At 39.5% G+C, this 19,354-nt stretch overlaps 1 protein-coding gene across 1 annotated transcript in view; it reads left to right on the forward strand.

The window, feature by feature from the left end:
• Nucleotides 1-17,541, forward strand: part of ATP1B3 (ATPase Na+/K+ transporting subunit beta 3) — a 54,190-nt gene extending 36,649 nt beyond the window's left edge. Inside the window, exons 4-7 of the mRNA XM_053600768.1 lie at nt 1,531-1,715; nt 4,567-4,617; nt 14,079-14,165; nt 16,867-17,541. Coding sequence (XP_053456743.1) covers nt 1,531-1,715; nt 4,567-4,617; nt 14,079-14,165; nt 16,867-17,037 — 494 coding nt within the window. The 3' untranslated portion in view covers nt 17,038-17,541. The remainder of the gene's footprint in view (nt 1-1,530; nt 1,716-4,566; nt 4,618-14,078; nt 14,166-16,866) is intronic.
• Nucleotides 17,542-19,354: the final 1,813 nt, after the last annotated feature.

Here is a 19,354-nt window from a genome sequence, read left to right on the forward strand (position 1 = left end):
GATGTAAATTTTGAGCCCTTCATTTCTGAAAATGACCTTCTACCTTTATACTTGATAGATCAGCTGTGTATAGAATTTTAATTCCTTCATATTTGCCTTTTTTCTCCTCTGCAAGGTGTTTTTGTTTTGTTTTCAATTGTCTTTACTGCTCTGTGGTTCTGAAAGTCTGTCTGGATTTTAGTCCCTGTCAGGCGTGGGCCCTGGGTGCCGCTCAGACCTCGCACACGCTACGCCAGGTGTTGTGTGTTTCTCCCCTTCCTGCTTATGTCCAAGTTCTAACCCTTTATTCCTTTATAACTTTGAACCCATCCAGTTACCTCTATCTCTGGTAAAAATTTCCTTCTCTGAAGTAACATCTCTCGACCTGGGCTGCTTTAATAGCCTCCTACTAGTTTTCCAGATCCTTTCTTTTTTCCTCTGGACGCCCCACATTATAGTCAGAGTCAACTTTTCACAACTTAAACATGGTCGGATTATCCTTGCTACTTCCCCTTGTTTAAGCCACAGCACTTTATCCAGGGTGAAAGAGTGAGACTATCCAAACGGAAGGACAGAAGGAAGGAAGGAAGGAGAACATTTTAGTGGATCTTTGGAAGGAAGGAAGGAAAGAAGGAAAGAAACCATTTTAGTGGATCTTCCTGTTCGTTGGCAGAACACCCAGCCACACCCCTGCAGTTCTTCAGCGTGGCTCGCAGGACTCCACGTAGTCTAGTTTCTGCATGCCTTTACCACAGGTGCTTCCTCCACACATCCCATCTGCTTTCAGCTCAGGGATACTCCCTCCATGAGCCTGTCACACAGCACTGTATATTGTTAAGACCTCTGCAATGGTGTTTTTATACTCACTTGATACTTGTCTTCCCCACTAGACTATATGCTCTGTAAGGGCAGCTGTAGTGCCTTCTTATAGCCTCACCATTGGATCTTTGGGGTCAAGCACACAGAAGGCCTTCATGTAATAATGAATAAGTCTGTGGTATTATCTGAGATTGATCTCTAGAAGAAAATGATCAATAATCCAGTTTATGTAATTATTGAAATGCAATGAACTTTAGAGCACCAGATAACTGTTAAAAGTTAAAGGGGCGCCCAGGCTCACTGGCTCACACCTGTAATCCTAACACTTTGAGAGGGAGAGGTGGATGAATCGCCTTAGCTCAGGAGTTCAAGACCAGCCTGAGCAAGAGCAAAACCCTGTCTCTACTGAAAATAGAAAAACTAGCCGGATGTTGTGACAGGCGCTTGCAGTCCCAGCTACTTGGGAGGCTGAGGAAAGAGGATTGCCTGAGCCCAAGAGTTTGACTTTGCTGTGAGGTAGGACACCATGGGCACTCTACCGAGGTGACAGTGTAAGACTCTGTCTCAAAAAAAAAAAAATTAAAGGGACATACTTGCCATGTTTCCCTAAAGTCATCTGGTAATTGGCATTACTGTTTTTGTCTCTGAAGAACATTTTCCAAAGGGTGATATATTCCTGGTTGTGTTTAATATTTATGACTGGTCTTGTACACATGTTTCTTTCCTTTTCAGCATATACTTTAGAAGAACAGAAGAATCTCTCAGTATGTAATAAAGGAGGACTTTTTGAACAGAACGGTCCGGATTATGTTGCGTGTCAGTTTCCTGTTTCCTTACTTGATGAATGCAGTGGTGCCAATGATCCTGTTTTTGGCTATTCTCAAGGAAATCCTTGTATTCTTGTGAAAATGAACAGAGTATGTACATATTTTACCTCTCTCTGCAACCACTTTTTTCTAATATCCTCGGTTAAGATGGCAACTATTTTTAGATCATTTTGGTTGAATTAATGCCTTTATCTCATTGTGGTATAGGTAGCTTAAAAGGCTAGCAATAACATTTATTGATCTTTGGGGAACAGTTTATTCAGCAAAAGAATATAGATTTACAGATTTATCATGGATTAGGGAGTTCAAGCAACTTCAGCTTTTCCCCTGTGGAAACAACTGCTGCATTTCAGCACGGATTAGTGCTTCAAGGGGCAAGGGTTGTGGTTGTCCTACCCCAAGCATGGCTTTGTGACGGTGCAGAGCTCATTTTTGACCCTGGTGTTATAAAATAATTCAAAATTCCATATGACTCCATAAAGTTTTAGCTCACTTAACTTTTTCTTTTTTTCTTTTTTTTTTTTTTTTGTAGAGACAGAGTCTCACTGTACCGCCCTCGGGTAGAGTGCCATGGCGTCACACGGCTCACAGCAACCTCTAACTCTTGGGCTTACGCGATTCTCTTGCCTCAGCCTCCCGAGCAGCTGGGACTACAGGCGCCCACCACAAAGCCCGGCTATTTTTTGGTTGCAGTTTGGCCGGGGCTGGGTTTGAACCCGCCACCCTTGGCATATGGGGCTGGCGCCCTTACTCACTGAGCCACAGGCGCCGCCCCAACTTTTTCGAAATATTTAATAGAAAGCATAGTTTTATGATACACACACACGTATATAATTAAATAACAGAATTACAAATCAGATCCCATTCTAATGCGTTCAGTGGGATAATGCAGTTGCGTTCTGTTATGTTTTAGAGGAGCGGGGCCTGCATTGTATAGTTAGTGGCAAAGTGAGACGCTAATGTTCTCCACGTGACAGTAATGATGAATAAGGGTCATTGTGCAAACAAAGATGGTTTTCCTTGTGTAATAAAGTGATCCCTAACTCCTGTGCCTTGTAACTCTATAAATGTTGCCCTTCAGAGTTGTCTTCTGCTACAGTTATTCTTTTGAGACTTAGAGTCTTCTGTGAAAGGTAAGGTCATTCATGGCCATTTACTCAGGAAAGGGCAGTTTCTTAAACAGGTGTAGACTCCTCAAAATCATGAGTTCATACAGCACTGAAGTCACAATTAGTAAGCAAATGGCTACCATCACTAATACAAGTAACATATGGGTCTTCTGAAGTTGGCATTGCTAATTAAGGAATTTTCCTATAAGGGGAACAAACTAGAACGTGAAATACCCAGACTTACACCCCTCCAACCTCTCCTTCCATCCCTTTGGGAAGCCCTGGATGATAGTTTCCAGATTGTCCCATAGCACTCTAGAAGTCTTTTGAAACATTGTTTGGCACATAGTAGGTGCTCTGTAAATGATTAGTGGGATGTTTCAACCATACTTCATTCAGAATTAAGAACTGAGGTTCACAGACTAAACCAGAAGTAAGGTGAAACTAGATAATGTAGTTTATAAGGTAAACTAAGTTTAACAGGTGCCTTTTGTAATCCCCGGTAGAAGTATCCTCACAACATCTAGGTTGCTGAAAACCCCCAATATAAAGCGAGGAGAGGACTGACCTGAGTTTATTTTCTTTCTCAGGATGAGTTCTTTGAATGAGGAGGATCTGAGACCATTCTGATAGTTGTTGATGGAGGTGTGGCTTTGCAGGGCTCAGCAGGAGAACAGCATGAGACTTGGGACATCACTGATGAGATGCACTTCCCTAGTGTGGCCGGGGATTTAATCCCAGTGTAGTTCCATAGTCATTGCTCAGAAACAGCCAGTTAACTGCTGTTAACATTATATAATTGTTGCAGCAATACTTGTTTTTTGAGAGGAATATTTACATTTTGGTAACGTTCAGATACAAACTGCTTATAAATCAGAATGCCAAACAAATCCTCTTACAAAAGAGATGGATAAATATCTTTACTATTCATACAGAGTTACATCAACTACGTACATTGTATAGAAGTGACATCTCTCGTGTCTCCCATGTGGCTCAGTGGAGGGGTTAGAGGGGTGTGAGTCTGGGTGTTGCATGTTCTAGTTTATTCCCCTTATATCAAAAAGTACATGCCTTTAGTAGAAGAGATGGGTGTGGAATATGGTGAGGCTCAGTGGAGTCTTAGGGAAACATGGTGGGGATTGCACCCTAATACCTATATTTCTGTGAAGAACAGTTAATTATGATTTTATGCCTCTGTAGTTCTTATTTACATTAAATGATTTGTTCATATAAATAATTAGGTTTGAGAGCTTTTGTTTGTTTCTTGTTTTAAGGGTAGCAAAGTGCAAAACTGTATTTTGGGGCTGGGCACCTATAGCTCAAGCAGCTAGGGTGCCAGCCACATACACCAGAGCTGGCAGGTTCAAATCCAGCCTGGGCCTGCCAAACAACAATGACAGCTACAACCAAAAAATAGCCGGGTGTTGTGGTGGGCACCTGTAGTCTCAGCTGCTTGGGAGGCTGAGGCAAGAAAATCACTTAAGCCCAAGAGTTGGAGGTTGCTGTGAACTGTGACACCACGGCACTCTACCAGGGTGACAAAGTGAGACTCTGTCTCAAACAAACAAACTGTATTTTGGTCAATTCTATGGTAATTGATTGATTTTCTAAATTGCCCCAGTACAGTTATAAGATAGCTCATTGCCAAAGTTATTGTACTGAAAAGTTCATTTTAAACCTCCAAAAATAAATAAAAGGCAGCTGTACCTGGGCTAATTCACAGTTATTGTCAATCTCAACCTTTCTACCCTTGGTCCCCGGCAGCAAAGGGACATGTTCCACTGTATACGTATGTCATGTTTAAATTAATCAATTTTTTTTTTTAACCTTAGATAATTGGATTAAAGCCTGAAGGAGAACCAAGGATAGATTGTGCTTCTAAGGTTAGTATTTAAAAATTAACTTCTGTATAAGCTTTGGTATTTCTTAAAATACTTCAAAAGTCTAATGAATCTAGTTGTCTTTTTTCTTCCTCATCACATTTTTAAAAAGTCCTTTCTAGTGCCATTTGTAGAATGCAATCCCACCAAATTCTTTAGGAATAGCCTTTCTCTTACCTAATAGTAATTCCAAAAGGCATTTTCCATGTGTATTTGATTTTGAACACATTGCTTTTGCGTTCACATATGCTGTGTTTCATCAATTCCAAGATTTTTTTTTCCTCCTGCTTAATAATACTGCATTTGGGATTGGCCTTATAATTGATGGTGTCTTAATGATGTCACGACTGCCTTAGTACATTGATTGGTGTGTTAAATATCAGTACCATCTGAGATTTAATGAAACATGGTACATTTTCCCCAAGGTAAAAGCATTATGTATCACCCTATCTCTGCTTTAATTTCTCCAGAGTGCTATGCAGTTTTCATCTCATAACTTTCTTTTGTTTTCTCTCCATGCTGCAAATGCAACTAAGACAAATATGTAAAAGATGGGTAAGAGTTCTGAGGAGAAATTAAGTTCTAAATTTACCTTTGTCGTTGTGCTAAATACTAACATTCAATTCCAACTGTGTGGCAAAAGTATTTTATTTAAAATGTTGCACTGAAATCACTTCATAAAGGTGTGGGGAAAATGTCATTCTTTTTACTACAAAAGGATGTCTTCTTTGGGCAGAAACCTCTTGCTCAGCAGTTCTCAGACATGGTCAGACATCAGTCACCTGGGCTGGTTGAGTCCCATTCCCATAGTTTCTGACTCAGTAGGGCTGGAATGAGTCCCCAAATTTGGATTTCTAACCAAAGTTTCCAGATAATGCTGATGCTGCTGGTGAAAAGGGCCCACACCTTGAGAACTCCTGCGTTAGAGTATCCTTATTAAATTTTATGAGTCTTTACTTTCTAGATTAGAATAAAATGTCAGGAAGTTTGGTTTCTCTTCTGAGTTGAAATTGTATGTGTGTGACTGTAGGCAGTTTGCTTTACCTCCTTATTTTACAGACAGCTCAGCAGGAAACTTGGGTAAAAAGTCTTGCACAACTCTTCATGATCCTCGGGGATTGCTTACAAATCTTTCCTATAGAATGTTCCTGAGGCTTGGGTGCTAGACTTCACTAGTTAGAAGTGTTACTTTCATGATAGTGCATCTGTGGTCAGGATGTTTGCCTTTATATTTGGACAGTCTACATAGATAAACTTGGCACGGTGGGTCTGTGAAGCTTCTACCACCTAAAAGAAAAACACACATTCAGGCTGGAAGGGCAAAAGCTTTAAACTTTTTTCCTTAGGTTTCAATTTTGTAAGCCTTTGGCCAGTAAAAACAGCTCCCTATGACTCTTCTTAAGATTTAAAAAGTATTTTGCTCCTTGTTTATCTGTTATGTATCCTTTGCTTCTAGAGTAGTTGGGGGAAATGTTAATGAAAAATCCAGGTCTAGGTGAAGGGATGGTCATCTATACTCTAGGCAAATGGAAAGCAGAAAAAGCAGGCATTGCAATCCTATTCGCAGACACAATAGGCTTTAAACCAACCAAAATAAGGATGGACACTTCATATTTGTTAAAGGTAATACTCAATATGATGAGATTTCAATTATTAATACTCAATATGATGAGATTTCAATTATTAATATTTATGCACCCAACCAGAATGCACTTCAGTTTATAAGAGAAACTCTAACAGACATGAGCAACTTGATTTCCTCCAGTTCCATAGTAGTTGGAGATTTTAACACCCTTTTAGCAGTGCTGGATAGATCCTCCAAAAAGAAGCTAAGCAAAGAAATTTTAGATTTAAACTTAACCGTTCAACATATGGACTTAACAGACATCTACAGAACATTTCATCCCAACAAAACTGGATACGCATTCTTCACATCAGCCCAGGGAACATACTCCAAAAGCGACCACATCCTAGGCCACAAATCTAACCTCAGCAAATTTAAAAAAATAGAAATTATTCCTTGCATCTTCTCAGACCATCATGGAATAAAAGTTGAACTCAATAACAGGAAGCTGCATATCCATACAAAAACATGGAAGCTAAACAACTTATGCTGAAGGATAGATGTATTATAGATGAGATTAAGAAGGAAATCACCAAATTTTTGGAACAAAACAACAATCAAGACATGAATTACCAGAACCTCTGGGATACTGCAAAGGCAGTCCTAAGAGGGAAATTTATACCACTGCAAGCCTTCCTCAAGAGAACAGAAAGAGAGGAAGTTAATAACTTAATGGGACATCTCAAGCAACTGGAGAAGGAAGAACACTCCAACCCCAAACCCAGCAGAAGAAAAGAAATAACCAAAATCAGAGCAGAATTAAATGAAATTGAAAACAAAAGAATTATACAACAGGTCAATAAATCCAAAAGTTAGTTTTTTTAAAAGATCAATAAAATAGATAAACCTTTGGCCAACCTAACCAGGAAAAAAAAGTAAAATCTCTAATTTCATCAATCGGAAATGGCAACGATGAAATAACAACAGACCCCTCAGAAATTTAAAAAATCCTTAACAAATACCACAAGAAACTCTATTCTCAGAAATATGAAAATCTGAAAGAAATTGACCAATACCTGGAAGTACGCCACCTATCAAGACTTAGCCAGAATGAAGTGGAAATGTTGAACAGGCCTATATCAAGTTCTGAAATAGCATCAACTATACAAAATCTCCCTAAAAAGAAAAGCCCAGGGCGGTGCCTGTGGCTCAAGGAGTAGGGCGCCGGTCCCATATGCCAGAGGTGGCGGGTTCAAACCCAGCCCCGGCCAAAAAAATAAATAAATAAATAAAAATAAAATAAAATTTCCAAACGTCTGCAATAAAATTAACATTTATAAAAAAAAAAAAAAAGAAAAGAAAAGAAAAGCCCAGGACCAGATGTCTTTACATCAGAATTCTACCAAACCTTTGAAGAAGAACTAGTACCTATATTACTAAACCTCTTCCAAATTATAGAAAAAGAAGGAATATTACCCAACATATTCTACAAAGCAAACATCACCTTGATCCCCAAACCAGGGAAAGACCCAACAAGAAAAGAAAATTATACACCAATATCACTAATGAATATTGATGCTAAAGTACTCAATAAGATCCTAATAAACAGAATCCAACAACACATCAAAAAAATTATACACCACGACCAAGTGGGATTTATCCCAGGGTCTCAAGGCTGGTTCAATATACGTAAATCTATAAATGTAATTTAGCACATAAACTAAAAAATAAGGACCACATGCTTCTTTCAACTAATGCACAAAAGGCTTTTAATAATATCCAGCATCCCTTCATGATCAGAACACTTAAGAAAATTGGTATAGAAGGGACATTTCTTAAACTAATAGAGGCCATCTACAGCAAACCCACAGCCAATATTGAATGGAGTTAAATTGAAATCATTTCCACTTAGATCAGGAACCAGGCAAGGTTGCCCATTGTCTCCATTGCTCTTTAACATTGTAATGGAAGTTTTAGCCATTGCAATTAGGGAAGAAAAGGCGATCAAGGGTAGCCACATAGGGTCAGAAGAGATCAAGCTTTCACTCTTCGCAGATGATATGATCGTATATCTGGAAAACACTAGGGATTCTACTACAAAACTTTTAGAAGTGATCAAGGATACAGCAATGTCTCAGGCTACAAAATCAACACCCATAAATCTGTAGCCTTTATATATATACCAACAATAACCAAGCCGAAAAAACAATCAAGGACTCTATTCCTTTCACAGTAGAGCCAAAGAAGATGAAATATTTGGGAGTATACCTAACAAAGGATGTGAAAGATCTCTACAAAGAGAACTATGAAACTTTAAGAAAAGAAGTAGCTGAAGATGTTAACAAATGGAAAAACATACCATGCTCATGGCTGGGAAGAATCAGCATTCTTAAAATGTCTATACTACCCAAAGCAATATATAATTTTAATGCAATTCCTATTAAAGCTCCATTGTCATATTTTAAAGATCTTGAGAAAATAATACTTCATTTTATATGGAATCAGAAAAAACCTCGAATAGCTAAAACATTTCTCAGCAATAAAAACACAGCAGGAGGAATCATGCTACCAGACCTGAGACTGTACTATAAATCAATAGTGATTAAAACAGCATGGTACTGGAACAAAAACAGAGAAGTAGATGTCTGGAACAGAATAGAGAACCAAGAGATGAATCCAGCTACTTACCGTTACTTGATCTTTGACAAGCCAATTAAAAACATCCAGTGGGGAAAAAATTTCCTATTGAACAAATGGTGCTGGGTGAACTGGCTGGCAACCTGTAGAAGATTGAAACTGGACCCACACCTTTCACCATTAACTAAGATAGACTCTCACTGGATAAAAGATTTAAACTTAAAGCATCAAACTATAAAAATACTTGAAGAAAGCGCAGGGAAAACTCTTGAAGAAATCGGCCTGGGTGAATATTTTATGAGGAGGACTCCCCAGGCAATTGAAGCAGTATCAAAAATACACTACTGGGACCTGATGAAACTAAAAAGCTTCTGCACAGCCAAGAACATAGTAAGTAAAGCAAGCAGACAGCCCTCAGAATGGGAGAAAATATTTGCAGGTTATACCTCCAATAAAGGTCTAATAACCAGAATCCAGAGAACTCAAACGTATTAGCAAGAAAAGAACACGTGACCCCATCTCAAGGTGGGCAAGGGACTTGAAGAGAAACTTCTCTAAAGAAGACGGACGCACAATCTAAAACACATGAATAAAAGCTCATCATCCTTAATCATCAGAGAAATGCAAATCAAAACTACTTTGAGATATCACCTAACCCCAGTAAGAGTAGCCCACTTAACAGAATCCCAAAACCAGAGATGTTGGCATGGATGTGGAGAAAAGGGCACACTTCTACACTGCTGGTGGGAATGCACACTAATACGTTCCTTCTGGAAGGACGTTTGGAGAACACTTAGAGAGAGACCTAAAAATAGACCTGCCATTCGATCCTTTAATTCCTTTACTAGGTTTATACCCAGAAGACCAAAACTCACAATATAACAAAGACATCTGTACCAGAATGTTTATTGCAGCCCAATTAATAATTACTAAGTCATGGAAGAAGCCCAAGTGCCCATGGACCCACGAATGGACTAGCAAATTGTGGTACATGTATACCATGGAATATTATGTAGCCTTAAAGATGGAGACTTTACCTCTTTCATGTTTACAAGGATGGAGCTGGAACATATTCTTCTTAGCAAAGTATCTCAGGAATAGAAGAAAAAGTATCCAATGTACTCAGCCCTACTATGAAGCTAAATTATAGCTTTCACATGAAGGCTATAACCCAACTATAGCACAAAACTATGAGGAAAGGGCCAAGGAAGAGGAAGGGAGTGGGGAGGTTAGGGTGGAGGGAGGGTAATGGATGGGGCCACATCTACAGTGCATCTTAGAATGGGTGCCGATGAAACTTACTAAAGGCAGAATATAAAAGTCTACATACAATAACTAAGAAAATGCCATGAAGGCTACCTTGAACAGTTTGATGAGAATATTTCAGATTGTATAAGAAACCAGCACATTGTACCCCTTGATTGCACTAATGTACACAGCTATGGTTTAACAATAAAAAAAAGAAAATGGAAAAACTATGATTTTAGTAAAAATTACTAGAATAAAAGGCTTTAGGATTTTTTTCCTATGGGGGAAAAAGTAATCCAGGTCTAGGCTCAGCGCCTGTGGCTGAAGCAGCTGAGGCGCCAGCCACATACATCTGGGCTGCTGAGTTCGAATGCAGCCCGGGCCCACCAAACAACAATGACAGCTGCAACCAAAAAAAAAAAAAAATAGCCGGGCGTTGTGGTGGGCACCTGCAGTCCCAGCTACTTGGGAGGCAGAGGCAAGAGATTCACTTGAGCCCAGGAGTTGGAGGTTCCTGTGAGTTGTGACGCCATTGCACTCTACCCAGGGCGACAGCTTGAGGCTCTGTCTCAAAAAAAAAAAAAAAAAAAAATCCAGGTCTAAGGATTTGGGTTTCAGTTTGCTGTCCCTTTGCTTTGAAGAGATGTGTGTAAAGTACATAAAATAATCAAAATATAAGTGGGGTTTTTGTTTTCTTGCTTTTTTTTTTTTTTTTTTTTGGTAGAGACAGAGTCTCACTGTATGGCCCTCGGTAGAGTGCCGTGGTATCACACAGCTCACAGCAACCTCCAACTCCTGGGCTTAAGCGATTCTCTTGCCTCAGCCTCCCGAGTAGCTGGGACTACAGGCGCCCGCCACAACGCCCAGATATTTTCTGGTTGCAGTTAAGCCGGGGCCGGGTTTGAACCCGCCACCCACGGTATATGGGGCCAGTGCCTTACCGACTGAGCCACAGGCGCCGCCCTTTTTCTTGCCTTTTTAGTTGTGAGATTTTTTTGTTTCTTTGTTTTTAGAAAAAGAATGGGAAGAGCTGTTGTTAAAACTTTGCCTTGTACTCCTAGACTGGTACAAAGTGGTAGCCAGCTGAAGCCCGTGTAGACCAGAAGGAAGCACTCACTACGTGTCATCATACTTGCTATTATCTGTTAGATTTATATCAAGTGTTCTTTACTTTAAACTCTTTTATCTTCTGTGTGATATGTGTGTTTTTTATTTTGTCTTGTCTCCCAGCCAAAGTGCAGTGGTACTATGACCACAAACCCACTGTAACCTTGAACGCATGGGCTCAGGTGATTTCTTCTGCCTCAGCTTCCTGAGTAGCTGAGTCTGTAGCTGTGCACCACCACGCCTGGCTAATCATTTTTTTGTAGGACCTAAGTTTCACTATGTTACCCAGGCAGGTCTCAAACTCCTGGCCTCAGGCAGTTGATCCACCTTGACTCCCAAAGTGCGTCTTCTGTATTCTTAATTTTCATCTGCTTCCATTGCCTTTAAGCAAGTTAGTGTCCTGGAAATACACAAACACTGCTGACAAAATATGCCTTCTTTGGAGGTAGCCAATTAATATTCATAAAAAGGATAATTCTTGAAAAAGATGGAATATTCATATTCATGTCATTAATTTTTTTTTTTTTTCAGGTTTGGCAACCATAGCTCAGTGAGTAGGGCGCTGGCCACATACACCAAGGCTAGTGGATTCAAGCCCAGTCCAGGCCTGCTAAACAATGACAACTGCAACCAAAAAAAAACAATAGCCGGGCATTGTGGCCAGTGTCTGTAGTCCCAGCTGCTTGGGATGCTGAGGCAAGGGAACCGCTTGAGCCCAGGAGTTGGAGGTTGCTGTGAGCTGTGATGCCATAGCACTCTACTGAGGGTGATATAGTGAGACTCTGTCTCAAAAACAAACAAATAAAAAAATTTTCAGTATTGCATTTTTTACAAAAGTGAATCAGGTTGATTTAGAAAAATTTAGAAAAATATATAAGAGAAAAACAGTGCTACCTGGAGGTAACCACTGCCAACTTTTGATGTATTATTTTTCAAGTCTTTAGGAAGATAATTGTGTAAGAGAAACAAAATATATTAATTTTTTTCTTTTTTTGCAGTTTTTGGCCGGGGCTGGGTTTGAACCTGCCACCTCTGGTGTATGGGGCCGGCGCCCTACTCCTTTGAGCCACAGGCGCTGCCCCAAAATATATTAATTTTTAAGCCGTTTTGTTTTCAGTGGAACTTAGTGACCATCAGTAGATTCTTAGAGTTAGTAGCTCCTGGTTTCTAGTGGGATGTGATGTACCTAAAACGTTGCGACAAGTGTGCTTCACCCTCAGTAGCTCACTCTCATTCAGATATTCATTTCAACATCCACCGTCACCATGTGTTTATTTTCACAGACGGTATAAGCTACAAGTTTAGAAAAAGCCTCCCAAGATGATGGTTTAGGCACAAAGCAAGAGAGCAGTTAAGAGCCTGTCCCTGCTGGGTGACCTTGAACACATGGCCTTAACTCTGAGCCACAGTGCCCTGTAGCTGACCCTGCCCACATAGTGGTAGTTGGGCAGAAGTGGGGTAAATACAGGTTGGGTGTAGAATCTGGCAAGAGATACATGGAAATGTAACTCAAAACTGTTTTCATTTTGGGGAGTGTCTCTGTGTTCATTTTGGGGAGTGTCTCTGTGTTTCTGTGAATGAAATTCATGTATTAAAGTAAAATATGTTTAGCAAAAGCATTTTCTGCAGAAAAGCACTCATCAGTGACTTATTTTCTCTAGTACCAAATGCTATTTTTGATTTTGAACTTTTTTTTAAGTTAAAGAGTACAAATGTAGGGTGGGTGGTGTTTGCACAGTGATAGAAAAAAAATGACTTCTATAATTTCTCTGAGCATTTTATCACCTGCTCTTCCCACATAGTCTTAACCTGGACCGTTAGAATTTGTCCTTGGGTCTGTGCTGGGCACACCTGCTGTCTGTGTGCCCCTTCCTTCCTCCCTCCCACCCGCAGACGGGCTGCTGCATATAATGAAATAAACAGGGAGTAGGACTAATCCTTAGAGTCTTAGCTTTGCTATATTGTTTCGTGTGTGCTTTCAAAAGAAGAAATCAGTTTGTTCAAATCTAAATTTCAAGTGTTTAGTAATGTTCTCTTTAGTGCTTAGTAAACCCACTGATTTTAATCGTTGTGGTCTGTTTGTTACCTAGTCACTGTGTGTTAGAGTCTTTCGAAGTAGCTCTATATGGAATGTGTTACATGAGAATTTTCATAAATCGTTTAAAGAGAATACTCGACATCCCTGACAGCACACATGAATTGGATTATAGATATTGATTAGATCTGTGTACTTATGTTTATCATAATATGCGTGGAGTACTCAGTGACTTACATATGTTCATAAATTTGTTCATGGGAAATGTGATACTTAAATCAGCTAAGAAGAGTTTTGCTTGCAGTACCTGAAGTTTTCCCTCATGGTTTCTGTCAGTGGCATCGTGGTTTCCCTTCTGATCACAGTTATCGTGGTTGTCCATCAGTGAGACTTTTGCACCTGCTGCCTCCCAGGCCCGGAGTGCTGCATTCTAGATAGGCACCTGCTTGCTGCCAGTGCTTTCCAGTCTTGTCTGGAAGTGCAGTATTTTTATTCATTTCAGGAAAACATTGGTTTCAAGTCTGTGGGTACATTCCTGCTATCATTGGCCAGAAAGCTGGGCTTTCTGAGAGCAGATAAGATTTTACAGGCAGTACATGAGTAGGACTGGCTAGAAATTAGATGGGACTCTCATGAAAAAGTATATATGGTATATCAGGAAATGTAAGTGTAGTCAAAATAGTTTCTGTCACAGGGTTTAATTATGTAATTTACAATCGAGACGAGCAAGTATCTTCTAAAAAATATACTTGTAATTAATATAGTTGTATATTCCCCAAACTGTTTTTAATTGACACTGCTTTAATTATAAACACGTTTTTAAAAATTCTTTTTCATGATCTAAAAAGACTTTCTTTCGCTTTCTACTTCCAGGACACAAGCATAGCATCTGTAACAACTTATCCTCCAAATGGAGTTATAGACTTAAAATATTTTCCATATTATGGAAAAAAACTGCATGTAAGTATTGAAGTTCTTATGTGGTACTTATCTTTTACAAAATTAGAATATTTGCATCAAAATATCACCTGTGCTGGCGGGCAGACACATGCTCTATATAATTTGTGCATTGTCTGTCCATGTTTTTATGAAAAAATATTGATAGTAATTTCCACATGTGTGATTCAGAGCACAGAACCTGAGCAGATAAAGGATGATTACCTTTAAAATATATTTTTTGTTGTAGAAGTAGTACTATATACTTATTTAGAGGAAGTAGAAAAGTACTAAAAATATTAACTCAGAGATACTGTATTATTGTATAATTTATTAGTTTGTCTTGAAATTTATGTATCATGTTATAAAATTAGGATCATACTGTATATATACTTTTTAAACTTTGTGTTTTGAAATGATACCGGGCTTAAAGTGGCTAGAATAGCACAGGGAATTGCTGTAGATCCTTTAAGTGAATATTGGTATTTCATTTGTCTTACTGTTATTTATGTATTTATTTAATTTTTTTTTTTTTTTTGAGACAGAGTCTCACTCTGTGTCCTAGGTAGAGTGCTGGGTGTCATAGCTCACAGCAACCTCAAACTCTTGGGCTCAAGCAATCCTCTTGCCTCACCTTTCCAAGTAGCTGGGACTACAGGCACCCACCACAACACCCAGCTATTTTTAGAGACAAGGTCTTGCTCTTGCTCAGGCTGCTCTCAAACCCCTGAGCTCAGGTGATCCACCTACCTTGGCCTGCCAGAGTGCTAGGATTACAGGTGTGAGCCACTGTAGTAGCCTTCTATTTTTAAAATATATAAATTTTCTCCCCTGAACAATTTGAGACTAAGCTATATTGCCCATTTACACTAAATACTTGAGCGTGTAGTCCTAAAAATGAGAATATTAACATACATAAGTGCAACTTTTGGAATATTTGTCCCCTCCCAAGCTCATGTTGAACTTAATCCCCAACGTGGCATTATTAGAAGCTGGGACCTTTAAGAGTTGATTTGGCCATGAGGGCTCTGCACCACAAATGGATTAATCCATTCTTAAACTGATGTGTTATCATGAGAGTGAGACTGGTGGCTTTTTAAGAAGTGGAAGAGAGACCTGAGCTAGTCTGTCTGCACGCTCAGCCTCTCACTCTCCATGCGATACCTTGCACTGCCCTGGGACTCTCCCCACCAGCAGGAATGCCCTCATTGGGAGTAGCCTCTCCATCTTGGACTTCTCATCTTCCAGATTCCTTTTCTTTATAAATTACCCAGTTTCGGGTATTTTGTTATAAGCAACAGAAAACGGACTGAGACAACAACTATGGTTCAGTTAGCAAAGGGAGTTAATGTTGATACAGTGCTGTTACCCAGTCTGTAAACCTTGCTGAGATCTCATCAGTCTGTCCAGTAAGATCCTTTATTGAAAAAAGTTTCCCTGGTCTAAGATGGCATGCTGTTAACATCTCTAGCAGCTATAATCTGAAATAGTTCCTCAGTCTTTGTTTCATGGCCTTGTACTCTTAAGACATGAGTAATAGGCCTTTTTTGGTTTATTTTGTGTTTTTCAATTTGAATTTGTCTGGTGTTTTTCCATGATCAAATTTAGGTGGCGTATTTTTGGCAGGAGTACCTCAGAAGAAATGTCATTCTTGGGGTGACTCAGGAGGACTTGGGTCCGATGGCCCCATTGATGGTGATAGAGTTAACCTTGACCCTTGGTTAGGGTGGAGTCAGCCAGGTGTCCTTTGTTACCAACACGTGCCATGCAGGGAAGATCTTTTCAGAGGCTGTAATTCACCACTCTGTTTTTGCCAGAGCTTTAACATTTGCTGATTCTTGCCTAAATCGGATTGTTCATCTTTTTGCATTTATTAGTTGGCTTTCCGCTCCAAGAAAGAGCTTTCCTTCTTTGTTTATTTCTATCAGTACAGACTCATGGATTCTTATTTAATTCTATAATTACAGAATTTATGATAATCTTCTGTAAAATCTTTAATAATCATTATTCTGATGCAAACTTGTTCCAGATTGGACTCGTTGGAGACCTTCAGGCGGCTTCCGTGTCTTTTTGACAGGTTTCCATGATTCTTTGAGCCCTTGTTTATATTCTGACATCACAAGATATCCTAGTTTCATCTTGCACAACCCTGCCCCAGTCCCAGAATCAGCCCTGGTTCCTTTTAGCAAAGAATTGTATTAGCTAAAACTATTATGAGTATAATCAATACTTTTTGATCACAATGAAATAAAAACTAAAAATCACTGAAATAAAAGACGTTTCCACATGGGGAATGAGAGAGTAGAAGCTTCTGAAATAACTAACTCTTGGAGGAAAAGGGAAATTCAAGCCAGGATTATAAAATACCTAAAAATTAATAATAATGAAGCAAAATATAATCACAAATTATGGAGGAAAATTCACAGCCATGACCACTTGCGTTAATAAAAATTAAAATATGAGGGGGTGCCTGTGGCTCAAAGGAGTAGGGCGCCAGCCCCATATGCCGGAGGTGGCGGGTTCAAACCCAGCCCCAGCCAAAAAAAAAAAAAAAAAAACTGCAAAAAAAAAAAAATTAAAATATGAAATGGCAGCTTCAAAGGAAAAAAACAGCATAAAATATAGATCTAACTAATAGTGTTTCTTTTTAATTTCACAGAACAAACCAAAATTATAGTCGGAGTTACCCTAGAATTTGAATTAATGTATTTTCCTTTTTCACCAGGTGGGGTATCTACAGCCGTTAGTTGCTGTTCAGCTCCGCTTTGTGCCTGAAAGTGCTGGGAAAGAAGTAACAGTTGAGTGCAGGATTGATGGATCACCCAACCTAAAAAGTCAGGATGACCGCGACAAGTTTCTGGGACGAGTTGTATTCAAATTCACCATGCGTGCATAGTAGTAATAGGATATTTCCACAGAGTAAATGTATTGTCTGTCTTCATTTTGTTGTATCAGTTGGACCTACCATTCTAGAATCATGAGACCACCTTGGAGAAAGGTGGTGTGGTTCATGGCACTGGGGTGACATTATAGCGTGCTTCCAGGTCATAGTGTTCAGTGTCCTCTCAAGTTGAACTGCCTGTTGCCTCTGCTGCCCCCACCCAGTGTACAGTCACCAGATAGGGACCAGTGAACACCTGATTCCGAGCCTGTAGGATGTGGGCCTCATCCTCTTTTTACGTGGTTTAATTGCCAAGTGTCTAAAGCTTAATGTGCTGTGCTATGTAAATATTTTATGGATTTAACACTGGTTAACTGTCATATTTTGATGCCAACAAAGTTTTAGGAATAAAATGGTACCTGGCCGATATCGAGTGACTTTATAGCTTCAAGAAATGTGGTGTGTGGGGAAGTTCTGTATGTGAGGAGGAAGAAAGAGAAAATAAAAGTGGATTTGAAAGTGTTACCTTGGGTTTTTTGTAAAATTTATTTTTTACACACTGAATTAGTCTGTGGATCTTTTTGATTAAGAGCACAAACTTCTTGTTGTAAAACATGTATTTAAAAAACTGATGGGTTTGTTTCTGTGCCGGAATTAAGTCTTTTTACGAAGTGTTTTAGACCAGAGATAAAACATAGCATTTGTAGCTCAGCCAGTCTGAATATGCACCTGATTTTTTTATGAAATTAAATTCATACGATTTAAATTGTATAATGGTTTGTGAAATATCTTGTTACTGCTTTTATTTAGCAGACTGTGGACTCTAATAAAAGATACACATTGTAAAATATAAAAACTTGGAACTTATTCGAAGCTTCACACCAGTTTGGTTAGCGTCATGTAGTATTTCCCCCTTCAGTCTTAGGCGTGTTCTTGGCATGAGTCTCTGTTATAATTTGAGCTACTTTCTCCTGTATTGAAGAAAGTGTGCTTTCCACATGATCTGTGTTTGTGTGTTTTTAAGCCTATTTTTTGTTTTGTTACTTTACTCCCTTAAAAAGAAAGAAGCAAAGCAGATATTCCTTTTTTTTTTTTTTTTTATTAAACCATAGCTGTGTACATTAGTATGATCATGGGGCACCATACACTTGGTTCATAGATCGTTTCAAAGCAGATATTCTTGAAGTTTTGTGTTGGTACAAACCAGGACAGGTGGGACCCAACACAACCAGCTCAGGAATGGAGGTTTGGAAAATGAGAGGGCTCTGGGTGACCTTGCCTGTGCAGCTGGGCCTCGGCGGCCTCTGCACTTCGGTAGCAGGTACTCAGCCCACATGGGAGTGCTGTTCGTTGCTGTGTCGCTGAGATCATGGTGGTAACATTTGCATTTCAGAAGTCTTTGTGATTGAAGAAAATGATTCTTGGGGGCGTTGCCCATAGCTCAGTTTAGGTTACTGTGAGCTGTGCTGCCACGGCACTCTACCTAGAGCGACATAGTGAGACTCTCTCAAAAAAAAAAAAAGAAAAATTATTCTTGGGCTTAATAGGGCAAACCTTTTCTGGGCTTTGCTTTTCTTTCTCGTGTTATTTCTTAAGAGTATAAAACAAGGATAAGAGAGTGCTGAAGCAGAGGACTACGTCATGGACTAGCTCGGGTACCACTTCAGTTGGCCCAGTGCGAACAGGTCCTCAGCAACTGCCAACTTGGGCTCCTGTGAAGTGCGTATTAATTGACTAAATTAGTGGTTTTGTGTGTTTTGAAGTATAATATGGATGACGGTTCTGTTTCTATGTGCTTACACAAAAGCAGGTTAGTTTCTCAGAATATGAAAGAATTGAGATGACATCCAGAATGGGGGAGTGGGTTTGCAGCAGATAACAGGACAGACATACAGATGTCACTAAGTCTTTTTTTTTCCCAGATTAATATGAGGACACAAATGATTAATATGAGGACACAAATGATAGTTTGTAAGGGTAAAGTCTGAGTGGGAAGTGTGCCACAGGCCTGCGCATTGTACCCGTTAGGTAGGAGCCCATTAAACCCCTTCCCCGCCTCCCCCCTGCTTGAATCCAGCCGAGTTTTTTCTCTCCTGCGAGCCTGTAGTTGTTACTCTACCAGTTTCAAAGGACTGCTCAGTGCCTGGGATGGCTGTCTTTCCATTCCTGTGGTACTCCCCTTAGGAGGATATTCTCCAAGTCTATCCAGGTTGTTATAAAAGATGTAAAGTCTCCCATCTTTTAATGCCTGAATAATATTCCATGGTACACACAGACCACAATTTATTAATCCATTCATGTGTTGAAGGGCACTTCGGTTGTTTCCACATCT

The sequence above is a fragment of the Nycticebus coucang genome, chromosome 8, assembly GCF_027406575.1.
Source record: "Nycticebus coucang isolate mNycCou1 chromosome 8, mNycCou1.pri, whole genome shotgun sequence".
In the NCBI taxonomy this organism is placed as follows: Eukaryota; Metazoa; Chordata; class Mammalia; order Primates; family Lorisidae; genus Nycticebus; species Nycticebus coucang.